Raw genomic sequence first — 26866 nt, forward strand, 5'->3', positions numbered from 1 at the left:
GTGTATGCTGTTCCTGCCTGCATCTTACGTCCTGCCACTATGTGTTGGACTGTCTCTGAGGCCTCTCTGCACAGTCTGCACCTTGGGTCCTGTCTAGTGTGGTAGACCCATTTCTATGGATCTGGAGCTTAGTGCCTGTTCTTGTGCTGCTATGATCAGTGCCTCAGTGCCGATCCAAGATGCAGCCTTAGGCAAGAACAGTGCAAGTATTTGAGTTCTCCAGAATTCTTCCTCTATCTATCTATCTATCTATCTATCTATCTATCTATCTATCTATCTATCTATCTATCTATCAAATTTGTATGGCCACCCATTTCACAAAAAGTGACTGGGTGGCATACAATAAAATACAACAACAATATAAAAACTATCATTATAAAAAATAGAAACAGTCATTATTAAAAATCAAAATATTATTAAAAATTAAAATATGCAAACCACAAAGCACAGAGAGAGTGAGTATATCAATCACAATAAGTGAGCCATCTTAGGATGCCACCAGTTCCCTGGGATCCCCAAGCCTGGTGACATAACTTTGCGTGTATTAGGTAAAATAATGGATGGTATGGGTGATATAAAACAGACGGAGGAGGAAGCAGAAAAATTCAAAAATCAGATGTAGCCTTGTCAGTCTGCTTTCCAATGTCTTACATGCTGTTCAAATCAACAAAATATATTCATAGATAAATAAGTATAGATAATTAAGTACCATTTGAGAAAGTACCTAAAATTAATCAAATAGTGGAAATGGACAAGAAAATTAACTGGTTTTAAAATATTCAAATCGCAGGAGTGAGGGCAAAAAAAGTATTATTCTAAACTTGTTAACTGAAAGCTGTGGTAGATGACTCCTCCCCTTCTGCACTTTTTCTGCTAAAAACCACTCCCCCAAATTGGTTTCTTCCTATGAGAAAAAAGTTGAGCACACTGTAATGTCATGTTAGACAACTGTCAAACAACTGGTGGTTCTCCCAGAACCTAAGTTGAACCCTTTCGGTTTTTGATTCTGTCTTCCAGTCAGCTACACCATTTTTTTCTTTTATGTATGTTGTTTTCTTTTTAATTTTTAAATTGTAAGCTCCCCAGGGCTGTAGCGGAGTCAGGCAGCCAGACGGAAGGTCATTTTGCATTTTTAACAAACGGATACTTATATTCAACAAATGATAAAGTACTCAGCCCAAAGCACGTCTATTTTACCTTAAGACTTACTTGCTTTTGAGAAAAAAAAGAAGCAAGATCACTCAGGCTGCTCCGTTCTTTTTTAAATCTACTATTATGAAATACAGTACATAAATCAAAATGGAAATAAAATAGCACAAAACGAACCACTAAAAACATAACTAAATGCCGCGAGGAAAAGGGCGCACATGGTAGTGCTAATATAAACACTGAGCATCACAATCCACAGTTGCGGGGGAGAGGGGGTTGTTGGAAAATATGATTAAAAAAAAACTTCAAGATCTCCCAAACATTCAGGATGCCTCAAGGCAGGCTGAAGGGATGATTGTGCCACAGACAGGTGTTCTACGACTCTTACTGCTAAAAAGAGATGGGTCTGAGAATACTCCAAAACGTTTTGCAAGAGTCAAAACCATCCACTGCAGGTCCAAATCCAGGTTTTATTTCCACGCAAGCCTGAATCTGCCTTGGCTTGCCTTCCAGTCCGAGCAGGTTTCGGTGCTTGAAAGATCTTTTGCACGTCAGCGCCAAACGCTTCAACTTCCCGCAGCCTCCCGGCGTCTCCAACCTAGATTCTAACCAAAGGCTGCGGACGCGGCAACGTCACCAGACTTTGGCGATTCGGCATTGCGTCACTAACGTGCGCCGGCCGTTTCCTCGCCCCGGGACGACGGGAGAGCTGCGGTCGGAGACATGAGTGGGCTGGGTCTGCTTCTGCGAGTGGCGCGCACTGTGCTGCCGACCGGGACCAGGCTGTTTCGCACTGGCTTCCCTCGGCCCACTTTTGTTAAGGAGCTTTTCTTGGGGAACTTCCAAACGGTGAGGCCGTCGTTTCCCTGCGCCTGGGACGTTGGGTCTTACGGGATAGAGGGGAAGGCTCCAGGTTTCCGGTATCTCTGAAGCCCCTTGGCGATGCCCGTTATAATCTGGGTTTGCTTTTTAACTGCAGGTGGTGTTTGCCTCGTTTCTCCCCATTGTCCTTTCTCAGGCTAGAGTTAGAAAAGAAACCTTTACTCCTCTTGTGTTTCAGCGCGAATTCAGTTGTCAAACTTTGTCTCTAGTTTTAGGCTGTAGGTATATAGATGAGGGAAGTGTTAGAACCATGAAATCAATAAGCTGAAGCTAAGTGTCCCTATGGGAAGGGAAGGATCCAAGCTAAAAACTAAGTGATGATTTTTATTAGAATCCACTCAGATGGCAGATCAAGAGTATGGTAATGTTCAGCTGTTCCACGGCAATTTATTTGTAAACAACAAGAGAAGGAGGGTTGGCCCAAGGTCAACCAGCTGCTTTCATGCCTAAGGTGGGACTAGAACTCTGATCCTTCTGGTTTCTAGCCTGGTGGCTTAACCACTGGACCAAACTGGTTCTCTAAATGCTTAAATGCAAACTTACCATTGGACTGAAAATCTTAGCTTTTAATGTTTTTTTTTCCAGAGGAAATTTGCATCAAGCTTATTCTTTTAATTTCAAAAACAGCAAGCACACTCACTTTGGTTCTCTTTTCCTGGCAGGGCTTTTAAGTGGGCCCTGATGATTGTTGTGTGTTTGAAACAGAACTTTGGTATTGCAAGATGATGAAAAGTTCTAAATTGAAGTTGGCAGTATGACTCTCTGTTACATGTACCTGTTTATTGAGGAAGTCATACTTAACATCCATTTTCCTAAAGTTTATGGAGTTTTTGGAGTCACTTTTTCTCTTTTGTTGCATTGCAGTATCTTACAGAAAATGTTACATTTTCTGGAGAAGAAATAATGCTTTGGTCTGTCCATCCTGGCCCTCCTTGATCTTTCCGTCATCCTCCATACCATTCATCATGGTATCTTTTTGGACCAGCTCAGGGGTTGGGAGTGAGAGGCACAGTGTTGTGGTGGTTCTCCTCCTTCCTCCTGGTACCAGTTGACATTCATAAAGAGGGAGAGGTTTAGCTCAAGGACTTTTCTTTGTGGGGTGCCTCAAGGCTTAATTATCTCCTTATTCCTACATGTTTACATGAAACCACTGGGTGAAATCATCTGTCAGCACAGAGCTAGATATCATCAGGATGCTGATGATACTCTGTTGTACATATCAGTCCTGGGCTCCAACTGATGCTGTTGAAGTTCTTTCAGATTCAACCCTTGTGAAACCAAGTGGCTGTAGATTTTAAATACAGAGATTTTCCATCTTTGTTTCTTAGTAAAGTCACAGTGCCCCAAACAGACCTGGTATGCCTTTTGGGTCGTCCAAGACTCATAGCTGCTGCTCAAAGAGCAAGTGACAGCCATGGCTCAGAAGGTCTGCACAGCTCCACCTTGTGCACCCAATTCTGGATTGGGAGGCCCTGCTCATGCCTTTGCAATTGGATGGCTGCAATGCACTTTATAAGGGGCTGCCTTTGATGACCACTTGGAAGCTGCAGCTGGGCGAGAATGTAGTGGCTCAGGTAGTTATGGACGTACCCCCATATGGCCATGTAACAGCTCTATTTTGTGAACTGTACTGTTACCAATTAGCTTCCAGATGCAATTCAAGATGCTACTTCTTCAATCTAAATCCCTCTATGGAATAGGGCTACTTGCTGGACTACATAGCTCCAATTATTTCTTACAAGTTCTGACAGGACCGAGATGCTCCAGGTCCTATCACTTGGGCAATATCATCTGGCAGGACCCAGGAGAGGTGCCTTCTCTATGGCTGACCCCACCCCTTGGAACAGCATTTCCCCTGAGATTTGGTTAGCCCGAATCCCACCTGCCCTTTTGAAAAGCATTAAAATGCTCTTTCCCCAGTCACTGGGTCAGGGAGTGGTATGATCTTGTTGGATGAATTTTTCGTGGCACTTTATGTCGTTAAGTTTTTGTTATTTGTTTACTGTATTATTTTATATTAATTTAATTGTTTATTGATGATATACACTGCACTGAGCAAGTGGCCATATAAATTGAAGAAATACAGGTAGTCTTCACTTAACAATGGTAATTGGGACTGGAATTTACATCACTAAGTGATACAGTCATAAAGTGAAACAGCACGCAACTGCATCACTTAGCAGTGGCAACCCAGGCAGTCCCTGTTGCTGTCATTAAACAAGGATTGTCGGTTTTTGAGTGAGGACCTCCTCGTGACTTCCTGCTGGCTTCCAACAAGCAAAATGAGGAAGCTGGCTTGAAGTTGCAAGTCCCAGGCAGCTCACAAACAGGCCAGTGGGCAGTTAAGTGGCTGTTGCGGTGCCGCACAAGTGTGGCTGAGCCAGTGGTGGCTGCTGCAGGGTGTGGAAGTGCGCGCTGGGGCTGGTTGCTGCAGGATGCAGGAGGGTGCACAGGTGGCTGCAATGGTGCTATACAAGTAGGCATGTGCTATTGAGTGCAAGAGGGTGCTGCGCGTGGGTGCATGCTGTGGAATATGAGGTCCCTGGGATCTCATACTCTGTAACCAGGCTCCTTGGGAGAAAAAGAAAAAGCACTGGGAACAGGAGCAACTTACTGGAGCAACCTTCCCTGCTGGCTTCTTCATTGACTTTGCTTGTGGGAAGCTGGCAGGGAAGGTCACAAATGGCAATTACGTGACCATGAGATGCTGCAACCGTCATAAGTATGAGCTGGTTACATGAACATGAACTTGTATCATTCACAGTTTGTATATTTGTTGCTGAAAGCATCAGTGCACATTTGCCATTCATTTGCTACATAAAATGTGAAGTTATCCGCATCAACCAAGTTTGGAAGATGGAAGAGAATTGGAGAAAATCATCGGCTGTAGATTATGGAGCAAGTGTAATTACTGTCACAGAGCAGCAGTATTTATTGTGAAACCTGGACTCCCAGTTTTTAGACAATATTCCCCGCAATGGTATTTATGAACTGAGCCAGGAGAGAGTTGAAAAAGGGTCTACAAAGTACTTTTAAAGGTTGCTCGGCTCTTCTGTGTAATAGCTTATGACATCTAGTAGGGGAGGGATGGCCAGCTTGGTCTAGGCAGTTATACATTCTATCAAAGAGATTGTAGAAACACCAGTCCTGAAAAAGAATCAGCACTGTATTCAGATCTCAGTAGTTATAGGCTAGTGGTTAATATACTTTCTGAAGGAAGGAACAGATCTGTCCTACTCATTCTTGCTAGTAACTGACTTTCAAGGTCCATTTCAATAATGATTTTGGCCTAGATTTGGCACTGAAACAATCTTGGTCACTCTATTGGATGACCTTCACTGGGAAGAGAACATTTGTTGATTCTTTTGAAACTTTCAGCTTTTGGTACTAACAGTAGTATCATTGTACAGAGGGTTGAGTTATGTGCGGGTGATACCAATTTGCAGTGGTTTTACCCCTCCTTGTATGGCTGTCTCCAGAAAATGGTGCTGGTTGCAGGGGGTGTGGGGAGGTATTTAAACCCCATAGCACTTATACTATGGAATTCTGTCCTTTTTTTCATAAGAATTTTATTAGAGTTAAGACAAAGATAAAAACTACAAAAAAGCAAAAAAAACTACAAAAAGGGAAAAGGGAAAAGTAAAAAAGTGTGAAAACACAAGAAAAAAAAATTACAATTACAAGAAGGTGACTTCTGACTTTTAACAGCAAGAATATACAACAAATTTTCCATAATCAATCCCTTACTCTATATTAAACCAAAATCACATTATTTCTATAAAACATTCCATTGGCGCATGATAAAAGTCACTAAATACAGTTGTTTAACCCTTTATATTAAAAGAAAAAGAATATATATATATATATATATATCCATCCATCCATCCATCCATCCATCCATCCTAATCAATTTCCCCCCCAAAGATAACATTTATTTGCTTATTTCCTTCCTACTACTATTCTATACATTTCTGTCTACTATAATAAAAATCAAACTAAAAAGCATATAAATTGTCTGCCATCATAATTAGTAATACAACAATTATAATCTTAATCATATTAAGCCTAAAACCAAGCTTTTATTATACCTTATTAATCTTGATCCAAATCATTAAAGATGAATGAAGTCAAACAAACCCTAGAAGCAATCCAGATAAACTTAAACTCTCAGCCCACTTCAAAATAAACCAGAGCATTTAAATATCCCCACAATACAGAGCTTTTTTCATAAAGAAATCAGACAGCTCAACTGCTCCCTTAAAAACTCCGACTTCTCAACAGAAAGCCTCCCATACATAATAACCCCTTCTTTTCCATAACATTCCATCAGGAAATCAATTTCACTTACAGCTTGCAACTTGATCTGTCCCTTTAATTTCTTCAACTCAACTATCCAATCTTCATCTAGCATTTCAACAGAAGCCCCGATCTCGCTATTAGAAGAGACATTTTTATCATTGTTACGCTCTTCAATATCGTCCACAACATCCCCAACCAGATGACACATTTTAGACCTCATGTTTTCCACAATGTCCTGAATGCCTTGCATAAAAACTTGACGGGAATAAAAACGAATCTGTTTAAAGTCTCAGTGAAAATCGGAGAAAGTCTGATTGAAATCCTCCATGTCTCACGCAGTAAGTTATGGCGCTCCCTTGGTGTGAGATAATAGAGAAGTTGTGAAACGTGTTTACACAAGTGAAAGTATGATAACAGGCTGTTCCCCAGGGAAAGTAGTAACAGCTGAAAGTTCAAAACAGCAGATTCACCGTGTAGGAGAATGCTAAAGTCTTCAAATTTAGTACAAAAATAATAACAGGGAGACAATTACGTACTCTCAACCTTCCTTAATATTTGGGTGGAAAGCAAAATCCAAAACTTAAAGAGAATTTTTTCTAAAGAAACTAATCATAAAAATAACAAGCATCAAGAGAACGTGTTTCTCCTTGCTGTAGAAAGCCTCTCTTAGGGTACACATACTTAAAAATAAATTGGGTGATTTAGAAATGGGGTGGCCAGTCTTAGTGTCCCTTTAAGGCTACAGCGTGGTTTGGAAATGGTGACGCCCCAGCCTCCTGGCTGCTCTTAGCAGTGGATCGCAAACATTGTTTGCGATTTTCTGGCTACAAGCCGCCTTCCCTAGGACAGATGGGGTAATTCCGAGTGTTTTCCTTTCTCCGGAAAAACGCTCCTGGGCTTCAGGAAAAACCTGCCTGAGCCCAAAAATTTGCCTCGTTGTCTGTTCAGACCACCATGTTCCCACCAAAAGCCTCGCTATGGAATTCTGTCTTATAACCCAAATTATTCATCATCTGTATGGATATGGTGAGTAAAACCATTCAGGGACATATGGCTCATCTGCATGTCTCCCATGACAGTGAAGCAGTGCCATTTTCCAAGCTGTATGGGATACTTCCTGACAGTATAGTCACTTGCATGCTTTTCTTTCTAACACTTGCCTGGTTTGGGTATTTGGGAGCAGGGGTGACACTGATGAGAGTTCCGCTAGTTTCCCCCTCTAGCCCAAGCAACAGGGAGAATAGTAAAACTGTGTACCAGTCTTTTGTGATACTGGTATACCTCTGTCCAAAGATAGCACAGCTGGTCGGTTGCTAGGCTGCAGCGCTGCTGGGAGCTTTGCTCCACATCTTTCCTCTGTCCCACCAAACTGTCAGCTGGACTATTTGGGGACAGAGATTTATCGGTCTTACAGAAGGCCGGTGGACTGGCGGCCACCCAGAGTCACTATCATGGGAAGCAGGATTTTGAGACTGTTTTAAGTATCCCACATCTGAAAGAGACAAAAAACATTCCAGAGGGAAACTTGTGCGGAGAGGATCACCACAACTTGGGTTGAAGGAATTTCTGTCAGTTCAGCTTCAAATACATTATATGAAGCTGTAGAAAATGGAAATGAGCCTCTGAAGTGTTGAAAGAGAGACGATTACCAGTTACCACTTTCCTTTTCCTTAAATTATGCGGCCCATGCCTGAGTAAAGAATATCTGCCAAGTTATGAAATGGTAATACGGCATCAAGAATAGTTTAATGGTAGGATCAGATACCTAGGGTGAAGGTGGGCTTGCCAGCACAGGATGTGTTCAAGCAGACACTAGTCAGCTGACCGGCAGGAATGCTTGAATTGGGTTCCTGCACTGAGCAGGAAGCTGGACTCAGTCACCTACATGGCCTTGGCCATTTCTTTGAACACAACAAACATTTTTTTTTTACAAAAATTATTAAAATCTGTCATTTCAGAAGGAAGTTTTTCCCTATCCTGAAATTAGCAATGAAGAATTGGAAGAAATCAATCACTTCGTAGCACCAGTGGAAAAATTCTTCTGTGAAGAAGGTACGCTTTTGCCCTCCTCAGAACTTGTTTTTTCCTTTTTCTGAAAGGCTTTTCATCATGCCAAGTATAAAACTAATATATAATACTAACAATAAAATGATCAAGTGTAGCTTGTTGCTTACCTGTATTTTTTTCATGTGTATCTTAGTAAAAAGTGTAAAACAGCAGGTATCGTACTAAGGAGTTTTACTAATGCTGTGCTGAAACCTGCATTGCAATTTTTCGAAAAGTTACCTTTTTCCCCCTCTCCTTTATTCTCTGAGTGTTTGAGAATTTATTTCAAATGTTTCCAGGTGGCATCTGGGGACATGTTTTTAATATTTGAGGTATGTTTCTCCCAAAGGGAAAAGTTCCTTCACGAGCTCCTAAATTTAACTGAAGTCAGGAAGCCAGGATGGCTATAAACAGCTGGAGAGATAACTGTAAAGCAAAAGGAAGGATACGCACACAACTCCTTTGCTTACTTCGTAACTAAATAAGTATAAGAACACAAGCTAAGTCGGTGAAATAGACTGAACAAGCTTGCTTCTGTTGTGTTAGTCTGCCAAAGTAATGTCTGAAGCTTACTGTTGAGACATGTAATTATTAATCAGTTATAATCTATGGTTTTCTGCATGTTTGTTAGTGGATTCTAAGAAAATTGATCAAGATGCTAAAATTCCACAAGAAACTTTTAATGGGCTGAAGAATCTGGGGCTCTTTGGCATGCAGATACCAGAGGAATATGGTGAGTGGAAAGTGTGTAGAAAATTGGAGGTTATTTTTTGTTCTTTTGGAGCAACAGATGCTTTGACCATTTACACATTTATTTGCACATTTTTGACACATTATTTTAGTTTAATTGTTTTTATTTTTTAGTTTCCTCCTATACAGATTTTTGATCTTTTACCTCCTAGACATATTTTAGGGGGGAATTGAAAATCTGTTTCCTTATAGATTTAAAACTTCTAACTGTGTTTGAACATTGAGTTGATGTGGTAGTGCTGTTTCTCTATAGTATTTTGGGGCTGGGAAAAATTGAAATTTTCAATTTTCACTTACAATTATTATTATTGCCTCAAAACATATTATTATTATTATTATTATTATTATTATTATTATTATTATTATTGGCGTTGCTTAAAATTGCAGGATTCTTTGAGCAAGCCACTTAATACGCTTTTACATAAATTAGCATATACAATCCTAAGGGGTTCCACATCTTTTTGTCTCTGGCCTGGACACCTAGAGCTACAAGCTATTGATGAATACAGCAGACTATCCCATAGCTGGTAATGAAAGCAAGACTGTAGAATATGGCATTGGAGTCTTCATGACAGATGTGTGAAAAATGAAACCCTATGTACAGTTGTTCTACATTGGTGAGACAAAAGGAGAAGAAATTTTAAAGAATATTTTATGGAAAACAAGTCTTGACAGAAAGTTGGCTATAATTCTGTTTAGGTGATTAAGAGATACTAAGGCTGAGCATTGTGTAAGATTCAGTTGCCAGACACTGCTTTGGAGTTTGTTGAGACGTGAACATGGCACTTTTCTGCAACTCTTTCAAAGAAGTACTATATATGCTTGCATATAAGCCCATCTGTGGATAAGCTGACCCTTGAATTTGTAACTAAATATGAAAAATGTGCCACCTGTGGATAAACCAACCCTCGAAATTTTCGTAAGCTTTAATTTTTACAGTTGGCTTATCTGTGGGTAACCCATGGATTGTCCATTTTTCATGGTATTTTGGTTAAAAATTCAAGGGTCAGCTTATCCATGGATGGGCTTATACACAAGTACATACAGGATATACGGCTACTTTTAAAAAGTATTACAGTATATACTCATAGATTAGCCCATCCAGGGATAAGCCAAACCCAATTTTGGGGGTGTGTTTTGGCACTAAAATTTAATATGGCTTAATAAATGGCTTATTTGTAAGTTTGTACAGTATATCTTTTTCTGGGCAATCTCAGGAGAAGATGCCCAGTTTTAAAAAGCTGCAAACAGGTGGAGATGCCAATGCCCATTTTTGGAACTGCAGCTGAAACACTGTATAGCAGGCAATCCCAAGCAGGGTCAATGTTTTCATTGTTTTCTTTGTTTTTATAAACACAGAAAATGTTTTCTTTAAGGAAAAAAAACCCTCAATTGATTATAAAGATTTTTAAAAATCACAAAGCAGTTTTGTTTAATTTCTGTGTTGCAGACAATTTGTTTTGTTAGACTACATCTTTTTCAGGTGGCCTTGGTCTTTCAAATACAATGTATGCACGTTTAGGAGAAATAACTTCTCAAGATGGAGCTATTGCAGTAACTTTGGCAGCTCATCAGGCTATAGGGCTAAAGGTAATTTTTCCTTTATTAATGTATTAATTTGTCTTTTTCTAAGGTCATAAGCATCACTGTTTCAAAGCTGGTCATGCATTTCAGAGAAGATCATAGATATGCTGTATGTATAAAGAGATTAAATTGAAGGTTGATAATGAATTGAAATCTTAGATTTGAGCAATAAAGGGCAAGATCCTCAACTCCATTATTAGAAACCTTGGGAGGAATTTGTGTAAATAAATACTAGGCCAAAACAAAAGCAGCATGGCCTTAATTTGGTTTAGATAAATACATTTAACTTCTGAGGAGTTTTAAAATTTAGTATGTGCTAATTCTTATAGATTTCTGAAGAATTTATGTTAGGTCTTTGTGAGATTGCCTTCAGTTACCTACTAAATGGTCGTCATTTCAATGCCCCTTTCCTTTCATAGTTTTTGGGAACAGGTACTGCGCACCTTAGGAAGACTTGCAATGGACATGAAACCATGGCACTCACAGCACCACTTCCTGGAATGACATGGCCCGAGGGAGTAGTTTGTTTCTATGATCCTAATACGTGTGATTCTAAGATGCTTCCCTGTATGACTGGTTGGTTTATTTGTTTGCTGTTGGCAGGGGCTCCTGATTGCAGGCACTGAGGAACAGAAGAAGAAGTATCTACCTAAACTGGCTTCTGGGGAGCACGTTGCAGCATTTTGTCTCACAGAACCAGGAAGGTAGCATTTTTATAATGAATTTATTAAAAGACTAAATTTATTTACACATCCCTGGTGAGAATGATTTCCTCTCAAGAACTGGCCCTGTGGCCTTAACTAAGCCATTTTCTGCTTCCTGTTTGCGTTTAGCAGAATACTGCTCACATACCTTTGGGGTTTAACAGATGTGCTCACTGTGGCGGGTGGGACAAGCCTTGTGAGAATGGGGAAAGTCTTGTTCCTTGAAAAAAGGCATCCAAGAGTGCAGGCTCCCACTTTTCCCTCACTACAGACAGAGATACTTACAAACAAGGGGACTGACACGCATACTGTTTCATTTGACCAGAAGCTCGGCGTTGTGGATACTGCCTATGTGACAAAACAGTTGCAAAGATATAGGAAGAAATTCTTGCTAAACTCTGAATGATCTAAAGCAGTAAATGCCATATTTAATTAGTTCACCCCCCACACAAATACACATACACATAATTAGTTTTTTTTCCATTATATTATTAATCTTGATACATTGTATTTTTTCAATACAGTGATGTTTATATAATATGATTAAAAATCATTGACATTGTATTATTTAGATATCTTAGAGTGTTGAAAATAGAGAAGAAAAAAGTGTTATATCAATATTAATTACAATTTAGGATGTCAGTATTACAAGCATAAAGTTATTTGGCTTTTTCATCCAAAGTTGAGTATAACCGAAAAAAGAAACTATATGACTCACATCAGAGTATTTGTGTATAAAGGTTTCTATCTTAAGTTGATTAATTAATATTAAATTAATGTTGTATTTTTACATTGTGTGTGTGTTTATATATATATCAATCATATTAATGAAAGGAAAAATAGATAAAGCAAATTTAACAAGAATTAAAATACTAAAAAAGTAGGAAAATAGAAAAAGGAAAATAAAAAAGAACGATTGGGTTTCTGACTCTGCCCTTTTTATACATCTGCTAATTCGCAATATTTGTAGACATTTAGGCCCCCTTAGAAGCCAGACTGTAAGTGATTATATTTCTCATGCTGTGTGATGCATTTTATGTATGAGAAACATTCTTGCTTAAATTTAGTTAGACTTCTGTTGTGTAAATATATTTTGCCATTGCGGCATATTTTCCAAGTTTAAGTTCCCAATCAGGTATTGTTGGAATTGTCTCTTCCTTCCACTGTTGAACAAAATTTACTCTCATTGCTTTAAGTATATATCTCATTAAATTATGATGTTTCTTGTTAATTTTTTCTGAGATTGTACCTAATAGGAAGAGTTGTAGTTACTCGTAGGAGCAATTTAAGAACCACTTTTAAGGAATTATTTTGAAATGTTTGGAATGATAATAATGCCTAGATTTTTCAGGTTTAGATTTCTCAAGTGGAAAGAATATTGGGTTCACTGGCTCAATTCAGCTACCAAATCCCATTTTCCTGATTTACCTGTATTTCAGTGGAAGTGATGCTGCATCCATCCAGACCAGAGCCACCTTGAGTGAAGATGGAAAGCATTATATGTTAAATGGTTCAAAGGTACTGAACAGGATATTTTGTCTGTGTTAGTTTAACCAATGCCATCTACATTTCTGAAGGGAAAGTTAGCTGGATAAGATTAGCCCAGTTACAAAGAGTGAATTGCACAAGCACTAAAGTAACCTATAAACCTAAAGCGGGTATATCTAAAGGTGCTTTTCTGTGTGTGAACTTTCTAACTATTCAGTGTTTCAAAAGGATTCATTTCCCAGTGTTGAATCCAGTTTGTCAGATCTATATTCAGTCTCAGCTAATGATTTCTGAAGAGAACATACCAAAGATGCATGCTAAAGATCCAACAAAAAGAGAAACCTGCCTATCAGTTCATATGTACTTAGTGAAGTAACTTCCATTTTATTTCCAAGTGGAACATAAAATACGTCCTTTTCTTTGAACTGCAGATATGGATATCAAATGGTGGTATTGCAGATATCTTTACTGTGTTTGCAAGAACTGAGATTGTTGATAAAGACGGTGCAGTAAAAGACAGAATTACTGCTTTCATTGTGGAAAGATCTTTTGGTGGAATCACTAATGGAAAACCAGAGGATAAACTGGGTATACGTGGATCTAATAGTAAGAATTATATTATTATTTTGGAAGATACAAGTCTAAATTGTTTACTGGACCACAAAAGCAATTCCAGTGTTTTTGTCAACTGCTTTTTCTAAAATGTCTGGGACAGATTTCTTTTAATTGGCAAAAAAAGTGATTTATATGCATATATTTTCTGAATGTTTTTAGTTGCATGATCATATTCACCATCTTTACTTCATATCTGCATTTATTTATAAGAGTTTTAGATTTTCCAAGTAAAAACCCACGATGCTGTTATCCTATTCTGTAAGCTGTACCCTTCATTAATAGAAGTTAGTGGTAGATGGTGGGACTTCATATGCCATATTTATTTTTATGTCTTTTGGATCTTTGTCCTGCTGAAGGTAACACTGTACCAGAAATTAAGTGTAATTAAGATTTATGCAATTATACCTACTGTTCAGAATAAGCAAACATACAATAGGAAATGGGAATTTTTATAGCAACCATTCCACACAAATAACATTTAGAACAACAAATTTCACGCCAACACTTAGCACACTTTATATTAGTGTATTCTTGTATGGGAGTCTAGAGCAAGGATCGTCTTTCTTTTTCATGGCATCCTATATTAATTAATATTCTCCAAAATATTATGGTCTAGTTTCAGAATAACACATATTGATGAATTAAATCAATTAGTACTGAACCCAGGACACAGAGTCAGGAGCCGAAGAATTGCACACACCTCTTTTCTTCTCACCATCTCAATCTTTTTATATCTGGTATTCACCTCATTGAGAACCTGCATCTAACTGGAATTGAAAACTCAACTTCACACACAGTTTTGTCAGCAACAGTCACAGGTTATGTCTACATTGGGGAATGAGGAGCGTTGGAAGTTAGAATGATGGGCTCCATATTTAGTCTTGGGCTCACTCCCAGCCTTGAAATCTTCAAGTCTTTTTACTTAATTTTGAGTGTTTGTATCTCCAGGAATATTGCAAATCAGTTGAATGAGTAGTTTTTATCTTACAGCTTGTGAAGTTCACTTTGAAAATACAGCAGTACCTATAGAGAATGTTATTGGAGAAGTTGGAGGAGGATTTAAGGTATGATGTAGAGAGTAACTCCTTACATTTCACTGTAACATTTAGAGGATGAATTTCACAAGGGAAAGTAGAATTAATTTGGAAAGTGAAATGTCAATGGATAATCATAAAAGAGGAAATAGTTTGGAGGGGAAGTTGAAAGTGGCGTATTTGTGAGTTGTAAATCTGTGTAGTTGAAGGTGGTAATGGACTTGATGAAGGCTGAAAAATCAAGGCTCAATCAAGAGACATGCCCAAAATGGTGATTCCACAATAGGACATTAGAAACAGTTTAGAGAAGTTAATGAATTTGCCCTTAATCGTAAGATAGCATGATCAGTTGTGCAGAATTCTAGCTAAATGAATAAAACTGACACTTGGGTCTTGAATAAAAGGGAGCCGTGAGAGAAAATCCATGTAAATGTACTCTCCTTATCTATATTTCAGGTAGCTATGAATATTCTAAACAGTGGAAGATTTAGCATGGGCAGTGCTTCTGCTGGAATGATTAAAAAGCTGATTGGTAAGGCTAAGCTTTCTGAGTTGCCAAGTTCAATTAAAGTTCTACATTGTTCTTGGTCATGTTAAAGACCTTCTGTGCAAAGATTACTGTTCCATCCCTATAAATATTAGTTTTAGTTATTGCAGTCGCTAGTACGAGATGGGCGGTGAAGAAATGCAATAAATAAATAAACAAAATCTCTTTGACATAATATTTTCTTTAGGAATTACATGCTGACCTTTATTTTGATCTCAGCCTAGAATTTTATTCATTAGTGCAGCAAGTCATAATGTTGAGAAGTGTTGGCTGAAGGGAAAGGTTTTAATGCCTTTGTAGGTTGGGTGGGCCCTGGAGTATTGGGGCGACATTGCAAGGCGGTTGTGGTTTGGAGAGCACTGTCTAAAGCGTCTGAGATGTTCTGGTACGTGCTTGTTGTAGGTATAATTTTTAATGAAAATCACCAGGTTTGGTGGAGGAAACAAGTTCGTGTTGTGCTGTAGGGACTCATAAATGCCTAGCATTTGGGGACAGAGAACCCTAACCTGCTTTTACTCAATCTCCTGGAAATGATTTCCTTGTGTGTTTAGGCAGTTTTTCGGTTTTTTGGGGGGGGGGGGTTGTTATGTAGCACACATTTTTTTATTATTATTATTATATGTATCCTGGGCTCAAAAAGAGTGTGGCTTTTTGTTTAGCTACTTTATGCAACAGTATGGAAGAAAACTACATGCAAGCCGTTAAAAAAAATTTCTATTTTAACTGAGGTAAATATGAATGTTTAAAAAGAGCTTTTGCCTTTAAATATCCTGAAGTTCACACTTTGTATTTGAAATAAATGCTTTAGACATTAAGACAATATTTTGCAATACAGTAGTCATATTTTAGGGATGCGGTGGCGCTGCGGGTTAAACCGTTGAGCTTGCCAATCGGAAGGTCGGCGGTTTGAATCCGCGTGACGGGGTGAGCTCCCGTTGCTAGTCCCAGCTCCTGCCAACCTGGCAGTTCGAAAACATGCAAATGTGAGTAGATTAATAGGTGCCGCTTCGGTGGGCAGGTAACGGCGTTCCGTTTAGTCATGCCGGCCACATGACCGCAGAACTGTCTACAGACAAACGCCGGCTCTTCGGCTTTGAAACGGAGATGAGCACCGCCCCCTAGAGTCAGACACGACTGGACTTAATGTCAAGGGAAACCTTTACCTTTACCTAGTCATATTTTGCATCAGTGAAAATATAGCAGGATCTCACTAGAAATGTGTAAATATAAATACAACTGACATTGCATTGATGGTGCCATTAATAGATGCAAAAGTTCATCTGGATTTCATGTAGTAGGAATTGTCCATCTTACAGATGAGTCAATTTAATTCATTACATTAATTCTAAATTGCTTCTCATTTACAAATTTAAATAAGATGTTGCTTTTCAGAGTGAGTGCTAATACACAGCCTTCTTCAATTGCCTCCTTTTCTCACTTTTTAAAGAAATGACAGCAGAGTATGCTTGTACAAGAAAACAGTTCAATAAGAAGCTGAGTGAATTTGGATTAATTCAGGTAAATGAGAAACTGCAGTTTAATTTATTGTTCTGGGAAATGTTAAGGGATTTAGAAGGCTTTCAGCAATATCAAATTATGTGTGTAGTAGTACTTATTTAAAATCATGGTTTACATACAGCTATAAATAAAATGAATTACTGCAAGTTTAATAAGAATAATGTATTAATTCATGATTTCTTGCAATTGAGAATAAATTCTAATGTTATTTTTTATTCAGAATATTTAAATATGAATGGATCTTTTAATTGAATCTTTCAGGAGAAGTTTGCCCTTATGGCTCAGAAAGCTTATGTAATGGAAAGCATGGCCTATCTCACTGCAGGAATGATGGACAGGCCAGGGATCACAGATTGCTCGGTTGAAGCTGCCATTGTTAAAGTAGGCATCACTGAGATATTGGTGTAAGGCTATGAGTATCTCTCCTAAAAAAAAAATCTGTAATATTTTCCCCCTTTCTTTGTTTTCAGCTATTCCAGTTAAACGCTTTTGTTTGTTTCTTTAAATGGTAGTACTTGTATCAATTCAGTTCCTTTTGGGCATGATGTGACTGCTTATTTATAAGGCTCTGTAAATCTAACTGAAATGAAAACAATAGTTAGAATGTCAGTCACTAAGGTTTGTCTACATCACAAGTTGAAGTAAATAAGGAAAGAGGACATGGGGATGACCACAAACACCATCCTTAATTCTCTTGTGCAGTCATCAGTTTTAGAAGGGTTCCCAGTTGCAGGTAGGATTGTAGAAATTATCAGTGAAACGTATTTAGCGAACAAATGCAAATTTGCTAAAATTCAGCATTGTGGGGGGCAGTTTTGCATATCTTCTGTGTCCTTCACTAGTTTAGCGTTGGTCTTGTTACGGGTGAATAGTATATAGAGAATGTGCATTCTATGAGAACCCTAACTGAGAATTGACTTTGGTTCTCAGAGTGTTACTTTTCAATAGCACTAAAGATGGCTATATCAGGTTTGGAGGATCCTAGAATTTCCAGAGGTATAAATATCTGAAAGCAGAAAAAAGCAAAATGAACAAAACAAACAAACAGGAGAGCAGAATATATTCCCTAGGCACATATAGCCTGTTTTGGGCTGTTTGCTTAGATCATGAGACTAAAATGTCTGCATTTTTATTTTGAGCAATACTTGAGGCCAAAATTGTTCTTATAAACTAATCGCTCATATCTTCATATTCTGTAGTTTAGCAGTGGTTACTAATAAATCTGTCCCCACTTAAAAAGCTCATGCTGTTTTTCATAACTTGAAATACAGCTTGACATCTTGATCCCGCTAGCATGACAAAATTTAATTTAAAAACCAAAACTAAGTGCTTCTTATATTAAGTTTAAAAAACACTAGCTTATGTATGAATTACAGGTAGTATTTCTATGACTATTGGCAGGTGTTCAGTTCTGAAGGTGCTTGGGTTTGCGTGAGTGAAGCATTGCAAATTCTTGGAGGCCTTGGCTACATGAAAGACTATCCGTATGAGCGCTACCTCCGAGATTGTAGGATACTTCTGATTTTTGAGGTAAATAAGAATGCTTGTCCTATCAGTTGCATTCAGTCTCACAAGTATTTATATAAAACTAGGAGACAGATGCATGTCTTTTTAAGAACCACTGGAGTAATCCCTTTTCTAATATTCCTTACGCAGTTCGCCTTTTTCACAGCTGCCATACACTGAGTAAATATCTTCATTGAATTATCCATTCTGTCCCCAAGATTTTTTCCCTGAATAGTTACAGCTCAGATTCCGTCAGTATATATGGAAAATTAGGGCAATTTGCCCGTGTCCAATATTAAAAGTTAGAAAGCACAGACCCTTGAGGGACCCCACTGATAAAATTGTCCATCTATTCCTCCTTTGCTTTAAAAAAAAACAGTAATGCATTAAAAAATGGTATTCTTCATACAGTTCTTGTCAAAAGTGCTGGGATTTGGGAAAGGGGGTTGTCTTTGCAGTCATTCTTGACTCCTGGTGACTGCCTGGACAAGTCCCTGCAGTTTTCTTGGCAAGATTTTCTGGCCCTTGCCTTCTTCCCAGGGCTGAAAGAGACTGACTTGCCCAGAGTGGCCCAGCTGGCTTCCATATCTAAAGCAGGACTAGAACTCACAGTCTGCTGGTTTCTAACCTGGTGCCTTAACAACTACTCCAAACTGGATCTCAAAAAATTATATAGAAAACTAAATAAATGGGTGAAGACTCATAAAACCAAAACAGGCAATCCTATCTTCTGATGTGTCTGGCAGCTTAGTCTACATACCTAGAGTGATTCCAAGCACACGTCAGTGTATGCATAGAGATCCTCAAGTAGGGAGATCCTAATGATCATGGTCCACACAAGGCTTTATGTCTGTGTGCATTGGTGTACATAGAGAGCCCTTCGTTATACACTTACAGTACACAGGAGGTGGGGGTATTCCCAAAGCTATCCAGGGAACTAATAAAGCTCAGCATGAGGCTGTACAGGCACATATGGAAATACTTTTGATTGAATAAGGTACATTAATCCTAAAGTATCTGATTATAGTATTATTTGAATGTATTAGGAATAATGGTTGTGGTTTTCAGAGAAAATACAATGTAACTTTTCCAATAGTCTTATAACAATAAGGCACCTTTAATCCTTGAATATAATTTAAATGTATCTTCTCAAGCTGTTGACAGAAATAACACTTAAGACCAGTCTGACTGTATGACAATCCAAATTTAAATTGCTCAAATATTTCTGTTTCAGGGAACAAATGAAGTTTTGAGGATGTATATTGCCTTGACAGGCATGCAGTATGCAGGCAAAATCCTAACTGAAAAAATAAAGTATGTAATTTTTTGAAATAATTGTATTAAATGAATAATAACTGAATACATATTGAAAATTGGTAGGTAGAAGCAGCACTGAAGGAAAAGATTGCTTCAAATTTATTTTTTCTTGTAGATACGCAGTATGCATTAATAGACCATTTTAATAATGCTGTATTTGCATTGTTTTGGAGGGACAGTTTTAAAGTTAAAACCTACTGTGACTTTATTAAAACTACAAAAAAATGTTTGCAGTGTTGGCCAGTTAACTGTTGTTGCTGTGATTTGGCATCATTCCAGTAGAAAAGGTATGTAATCGGGAAACTCAACGTAGCTTATACAATAACACTGAGTCTGGATATGCGAACTCACATTCTTTAGTTCTACTGTTTCTGCTGATACCACAGTAACTATGATGTGTCAGAATTAATTTCATCTATATGATGCTTTGAATATATTGCAAAGATTAAGAAATGAAGGCCATAACCTCTCTAATCCAGACCAGGATGTAAGATGAGTCCAACACAGCCATGGTTTGTGTTGTGAATTTGTTGTACAGTGCCTTGGTTATTATGTTGTTATTTTACTTCTGTTTCTTGATTTGTTCGTAGTTTTACTTACATTGTTTTCTTGATGATTGTCCTAAGCCACCCAGAGTAATGTACTGTATGTAAGATGGGCAGCCATATCAGTTTTGTACATTAAAAAATAAATAAATCCAGGTGTATAGAAAGCACAGCCTGTAGACAACAGACGTCCTGACAGTGGCCCTCAAAGCAGATGAGACAACTTGATCCCTTTTAATTCTTTGAATTTGGGGTGCTTTAGGTTTTGCAGAGGCTTAAGATGTAGTTTCAACTCTAGCCACTGAACAACCCCAGAAGCAGGAGTCCTGGTTCTGCCTTTTCAGAGCAGAGCCCTTGTCACGGCATACCAACCCCAGGGCTGCTCCTGAGCCAGCAAGAATTGCCCCCGCCCCCATCTCCACCCATGGACTGAAGCCGCAGCCACCTGAAGCATGGCCTAGTTGGGAAGAATGAGAAGCAGGGGGACAAATGTTGAGTAAAATGAGTGGCTCTTTAGGGGAGGTAAAGTCTTTTTAAAGTACAAAGATAATTATGCATGGCATTACATATGCACATGATTTAAATTAATACTTATTCTTCTGCAGAGAATTCAAGAAAAGAAATGTAAAAGTGATGTGGAATGTACTTACGAGCAGGGTGTTTAGCAGCAGGGCTCCAAGCATAGGCTTAATTGGAAAAGGAGGAGGAGTTCATCCCAGTCTCAAAGTAAGTGTTCCATACAAAAATAATGATTCACAAAATTGAAGTTCTTCAGGCTTTTTAGAGTGATACCAAATTCCTCCATTCGTACGGGGAACAAAGATGTTTGCTTTTCTGTAGTTTAGTCCAGCATTTTCAACCTTGGCCACTTTAAGATGTGTGGACTTCAACTCCCAGAATTCCCCAGCAGCATTCTGGCTGAGGAATTCTGGGAGTTGAAGTCCATACATCTTAAAGTGGCCAAGGTTGAAAAATGCTGGTTTAGACTGTTGGTCCATTTAGTCCTGCATTGGAGACACTGCCCCCTTTTACGCAGTCTAGCTGCTGCTGCTCCCAGCAGCTCCCTGTTAAAGTGGGAGTAGCCGTTTTTGCTGTGAAGGGCCTTCTTTACAAATGCTCCTTTGCAGCTTCTGGTGGTGGGTTGTTGTTTATTTTCCCATTGGTTTAGTGGTTAAGGCTCCAGGCTAGAAACCAGGAGATGGTGAGTTCTAGTCCCTCCTTAGGCATGAAAGTCGGCTGGGTGACCTTGGGCCAGTCACTCCCTCTCAGCCCAACTCACCTTGCAGGGTGGTTGTTGTCAGGAAAATAGGAGAAGGAAGGAGTATTAGGGATGTTCCCGGCCTTGAGTTATTTATAAGAGTAGTAAAGGTGGGATAAAAAAAAAACTAAAAAAAAAAAACTAAGCAAGCTAGGAAATGTAATAGTAGTCGTGATTTTGATCCTGGCTAGATTAAGTCACATTACCATTCAATTTGAGCACTTTGGGGTTAGTTCAGCCAAGATCTTAATCTGGAAATGGCGGACTGCTGGGTTTGCATAATGCACTTGGTCTTTCGTTGATTTGGTTAAGCGCATCCTGCAAATTGGCTTCCAACAGCTTTTCAGGGTCTCAGACAAACATTTTATAAACTTGCCTGGAGAGCCTGAAACTTTCCATATAAAAAGCAAGTGTAGCCTTTTGCATCCTCCCTATAGGAAGGTCTCTCTTTCTCCACCTATTTTTACTGAATTGTCTTGCTCTGTTTCCAGCTTTAATGTATTTTTCCATGATAGTTTTTTAATGCTTCATTCTTCTGCTCTGTTAGTGGTAGCTTTTTCAAATGATTAATATATGCTTTTGTCCCTGCAACTTACTTTTTAGGAAAGCTATGATATAAATAATATAAATTTGGTGTTCACATTAGGGTTTTTGCGTAAGTTTGGATACCCACTGTTTCAATGAGAAATTGCCAAATCTGTACAATTACTTGTATTTACCAAATCCTGTATCAATTTGTATAAATACAAACCAAACTGCAGTTAGACTGCTTTACTGAACTGCCTTGTAATGCTTCAGTCATTCATCACCTTCCTTGCTCTTGGTACTAGTATCACATTTACACCTAAGAGTGAAGACATGGAACTTGATGTGTGAAAAGAGCTAAATGAAAGGAGTCCCTCTTGGGGGAGATGGGCGGTGACAGGAATTTGAAAAATAAATAAATAAATGAACTGGGTTTTTTTTTTCTGGGATCAGGACCAGTTATTTGAAAAGTGCGTTTCAACTGGCTGCAGGTCTAAAGCTGATAAAGTTAATGGCTGAGTGAGGTCATTCTTACCGACCCTTGCCTTGTTTTCAGCCTGCATATGTTTAAGAAAGAAAATGTATTTCCTGGGTTGGTAATAGGCTAGAAAGAACCCTAAAAAAGAAAGAGTTCTGAAACTTAAAGATAACCTCATCCCAAAAATCTTGTCAAAGCATTAACTCTGGTTTGGTTTCTTTAACATTCTTTAGTCTCTCCCCCCCCCTTTTTTTTTTTTTTAATAAAAGGCCCACTTGCATTAAAATCATCAAATCAACAGACCAACAGACGATCAGTTATTTTCTTGGTGTACTGGTTTTAAGTAGCCATCTACACTCTGTACTTAACTGAATATCGGCTGCTGAACTTAAGACTGCGAAAGTCACCCAGGCATGCAAATCTGTACTTAGTGTCCATGTCTCAAGTTGAGATGAAAATACATAGTGCTCTAGATTTTTTTTTCCTTTGCAGGAAAGTGTCGAGAAACTTGAGCTAAACGTCTGTGATTTTGGAAAGACAGTTGAAAATTTGCTGATGAGGTTTGGCAAGGTAAACATAGCTTGACCAGAATAATAAACCAGAATCTTTTCATTTATTTGTCTTTCTCCTCACTTATTTCTTGACTCATTCTACTAATCCAAGCAAATTAAATGTCTGAAGTTTCATTCCAACCACATACCAGTATGGGGAAATGATTATTGCTGTTATTTGTTTAAATCATTACAATATATTATGGCTAGTGATTCATTATTGTTTTCTTTCATACTAGACTCTTGTGGATGAGCAGATGGTTCTTAAAAAAGTGGCAGATGTTGTCATTAATCTATATGCAATGACTGCAGTCATATCCAGGGCTAGTCGAGCTATCTGTATTGGTTTGAATAATCATGATCATGAGGTGAGTTTGTTTTATGTCTTAATGATGTGATGAACCTGAATGACAGCATAGTCAAGCAGACAGAAAGGGGAAAATTCAGATTTTTTTTTTTTAATTTAACTGAGACCAAGGTTTATGTAGATTTCCAATTGTAGCGTTTTTAAAAGGCTGAAAAAATGTCTGTGACAAGATGATTTTGTAACAAAAAAAATCAGGTTCTTGCTTTGTTTCTCCAGTGGATCATAATGTTAGCATAATTTTGAAATAATTCAATGAATCCACGATAATTTTCTTATGGTTTTCATCTAAAAGGAATCCTATGTAGAAAGCTTGCATGTAGATGTTGGAGATGAGTAGAAAGTGACTCCTGCCTAGCATGTTATATTTGATTATTCTGTCTGCACTAGCTGATGAGCCAGGATAGGCTTTAACTATAAATTAGCAAAATAATCCTTCCTTCCTCTAGAATCGTTTAGATATTGAAACCTGTATGTCTTAGATGACAGGACAAAACCAATGTTTTAAAATTATTTTCAGATTACAAAACCAAACATTGAATGAAATGTAGAAATTAAAAAGTTTCTTCAGAAGGTTTGAAATTATTATTACGTTCTGATTGTTATAGAGGCAATGATATAAAAAAATCTTTTCTTAATCTTTCATACTTCAGCCATGGAGTTATTCAGCTGTGAGGCAACAGGCACTGTGAAGCAGGAAGGAAGGAAGAGAGAGACAGTCAGTTTCTACTTACTATGCAGATAATATGGTGTACCTAGAGCTGAGTAAGCAGAGTTAGTGTGCAAGCCATGCATATCATGAGTTGATAACGCTATATGGATTAAAATTCCTGAAGCATATTTAGGAACAGGTTTAGTTCAAACCGCTAATAACTTAACTGAATTCTAGGTGCTGCTTGCAAATATTTTCTGCACTGAAGCTTGTTTTCAGAATAATTACACGATGGTATCATTAGAAAAAAGTAAGTGTTACAATTGACTTCAGTATTTTGTATTGCTGCTTTAGCTGTAACAAAATTTACTTGAAGGACTTTTAAAAAGGTTGATTCCTAGTGATTTCATGGACATGGCCATGGAATTCTGTTGCCAGTACTGTGGAGATGACTTGCCACTGTCTTCTTTCTGGATGTTTGTCAACTTCCTGGTCTGTCCTGCAGCCCTGATACCCTCTGAAATCTTCCATCCAAGTGCCAGATCTGACCTTGCTCAGCTTCTGAGCCTAAGCTGGCCAGGTACTATTAAGACCTGGCAAGACTAAGTGGTTTTAGGTTTGGGGACCATTAGGAGCTTGGAACTTACCATCTTTGGTTCTGGATGGGGTGGCACTGCCCCAGACAGACCCTGTGCGTAATCTGGGGGTCCTTCTGGACTCACAACTCCTGCTCAATAAGCAGGTGGTAGTCATGGCCAGGAGACCCTTTGCACAACTTCAGGTTGTGAGCCAGTTGCGCCCATTCCTGTATTGGGAAGCTCTACTCTCAGTCACTCGTATCCTGGTCACCTCCTGCATGGATTACTATAACATGCTGTATATGGGGCTGCCCTTGAAGAACATCCAGAAGCTTCAGCTTGTGCAAAAGGCAGTGGTGCGAGCAGTTATGTGAGCACCTAAATCAGTGCATGTTACATCTCTCCTCCCCAAGCTGCATTGGTTACCAATTTGCTTCCAGGTTCAATTCAAAGTGCTGGTAATGACCTATAAAGCTCTACGTGGCGTGGGGCCAGGTTATTTGAGGGACCGCCTCTCCCCAATTACATCTACCCATCCCATCAGGTCTGGCAAAAGGGGCATGTTATAGGCCTGTCCACTAAGGAATGTCAACTGATGGGACCCAGAAGGAGAGGCTTTTCTGCCGTGGTACCCGGTCTCTGGAACATCCTCCTCCCTGAGGTCAAATTGGCCCCAACCTTATTGGCCTTCCGGAAGGGCCTGAAAACACGGCTTTGCCACCTGGCCTAGGGATCTGGCAGTGGTGGTATGGAGCCTACTAAAGGGTGATACAGGTAGTCCTTGTTTAGCAACTGCCTTGTACAGCCACTGTTCACAGTTACAACAGTGATAAAAAAGTTACTTTGCGACCAGTCCTCACATTTATGATGCAGATTATGTTTTTTATGTTTTTAATAGTTTTTATTGTTTCAATTTTTTTATACTTTTCATTATGATTTTGGTTATTTTTATTATTACTATTTTTTGTTTGTGTGTGTTTAATTTTGTGAGCTGTCCAGAGTCATGTATGTGACACTATAAATTGAACAAATAAATAAATAAAATAACTGTCATCCCTCTGAGGTGTCAAAAAAATAGTAAATACAGCAAACATGCTAAAGCTGAATTGGTACTACTGCCATCCTGTCTAAAACATGCCTTCAGTGTATCTTAGGAATATGTGTGGCAAAGCAGGCTTTTCATTCTTCCCATAATACTTCTTTCCCTTAATGAGGAATGTGCGATTGTTGCTACCAGCTTGACAGCTTATGTTTCCTGTCTTCTTTCTCATTTAGCTGTGTCCTTAAGGGAACAATTACTTCTGTTTCCATTATCTCTAGATTCTCCTGAAAACCTGGATGACAGCATTAAAAAAGTGGCAAATCAAGTTCTGGAAAAAAGATCCTATATTTGTTCACACCCACTTAATAGAACATTCTGAAAGTTGGAAAATACTGCTGGAGCCAGAGTGCATAGTGTCACTGAATGTGTACAAACTGGATCCTCAGGTATATTCTTAGAACTGGGACAAAACTCGTGACTAATAACATCTTCATGAAATTCAGTTTCGTATCCTGCAGTGCAATTTTATAGAATGAAATAAAGTAATAAATTGTGTAAGCCTGCTTCCTGCTGTCATCTATCTCTTCCTCCCTCCCTCCCCAGCACTAGAGGGTGCAGTCCGTGGTCATATATGAGGCCATGCTTTTAAGATGGCTCCTGTACCATACTAGAATATGGATTCCCAACGTTTTCCTTCATGGGAAAAATAATTTTGGAATGCATGCATGCATGCATGCATGCATGCATGCATACACATTTATACTGTATATTCATATTTATATGAAAACATGTACACATTTCATTCATTCCAGTATTTGTGTGTGTGTCCACCTGCAAGCCTTCCCACAGCCTGCAGCAGCCACCCCCAGTCCAGCCGCACTTATGCAACACCGCAGCAGCCACTTACCTGCCCACCTGCCTGTTGTGAGCTGCCTGGGACTTGCGACTTCCTCACTGATTGCTTGTCAGAAGCCAGCAGGAAGTCGCAAGTCATGGTTACGTGAAGTGCTCTCTTAACGATGGTAACAGAGATTGGTGGGATTGCTGTCACTAAGCAGCTGATCACGTGACGTTGCACTTTATGACTGCATCGCTTAGTGACAGAAATTCCAGGCCCAATTGCCATTGTAACCCAAGGACTACCTATAAACAAATTACTAGTACATTTCCAGGGTACAGCATCTGTTTACCAACTGTTTTACACGTACATTGCCTACAACTACCATTTCCCACATTTACCTGATTCTCTGTATTATCCGCTGCTGTGATGTCATTCTTTAAACATGAATCCTGTGCGGGATACCTCTTGTAATGATATGAATGGTTCTGACAAATTAGTCTGGAAAAAAGCACCAACAATTAGACTAGAAGAAGCATATGTCTAAAAGAGATTAAAGTGCTAAATATTCAAGTTTATATAATGTGAGTTTAACT

General features: G+C 38.7%; 1 protein-coding gene across 2 annotated transcripts; it reads left to right on the forward strand.

The window, feature by feature from the left end:
* The first annotated feature begins 1831 nt into the window (after positions 1-1831).
* On the forward strand, positions 1832-25990 carry ACAD9 (acyl-CoA dehydrogenase family member 9). 2 transcript variants are annotated; one of them, XM_063291814.1, is made up of 18 exons: positions 1832-1998; positions 8289-8382; positions 9008-9109; positions 10610-10716; positions 11314-11414; positions 12854-12932; positions 13334-13508; positions 14508-14581; positions 15008-15083; positions 16546-16616; positions 16878-16997; positions 18018-18146; positions 19357-19436; positions 20590-20710; positions 22738-22815; positions 23036-23164; positions 24050-24122; positions 25711-25990. In XM_063291814.1, exons 1-18 carry the CDS (start codon positions 1873-1875, stop codon positions 25809-25811), a joined length of 1836 nt encoding a protein of 611 aa, XP_063147884.1. In that variant the 5' UTR covers positions 1832-1872; the 3' UTR covers positions 25812-25990. The 2 variants fall into 2 exon arrangements, with proteins under 2 accessions (XP_063147884.1, XP_063147885.1); XM_063291815.1 differs by lacking the exons at positions 1832-1998; positions 8289-8382 and having other exon boundaries at positions 8429-9109; positions 10577-10716.
* The last annotated feature ends 876 nt before the right edge of the window (positions 25991-26866 follow it).

This window comes from Candoia aspera, chromosome 2 (genome assembly GCF_035149785.1).
Source record: "Candoia aspera isolate rCanAsp1 chromosome 2, rCanAsp1.hap2, whole genome shotgun sequence".
NCBI lineage: Eukaryota > Metazoa > Chordata > Lepidosauria > Squamata > Boidae > Candoia > Candoia aspera.

Coding starts and splice junctions, on each gene's coding strand:
- ACAD9 (XM_063291814.1), top strand. CDS start 1,873: ATGAGTGGGCTGGGTCTGCTTCTGCGAGTGGCGCGCACTGTGCTGCCG. Junction 1,999..8,288: donor TCTTGGGGAACTTCCAAACG/GTGAGGCCGTCG, acceptor CTGTCATTTCAG/AAGGAAGTTTTTCCCTATCC. Junction 15,084..16,545: donor AATGATTAAAAAGCTGATTG/GTAAGGCTAAGC, acceptor CACTTTTTAAAG/AAATGACAGCAGAGTATGCT.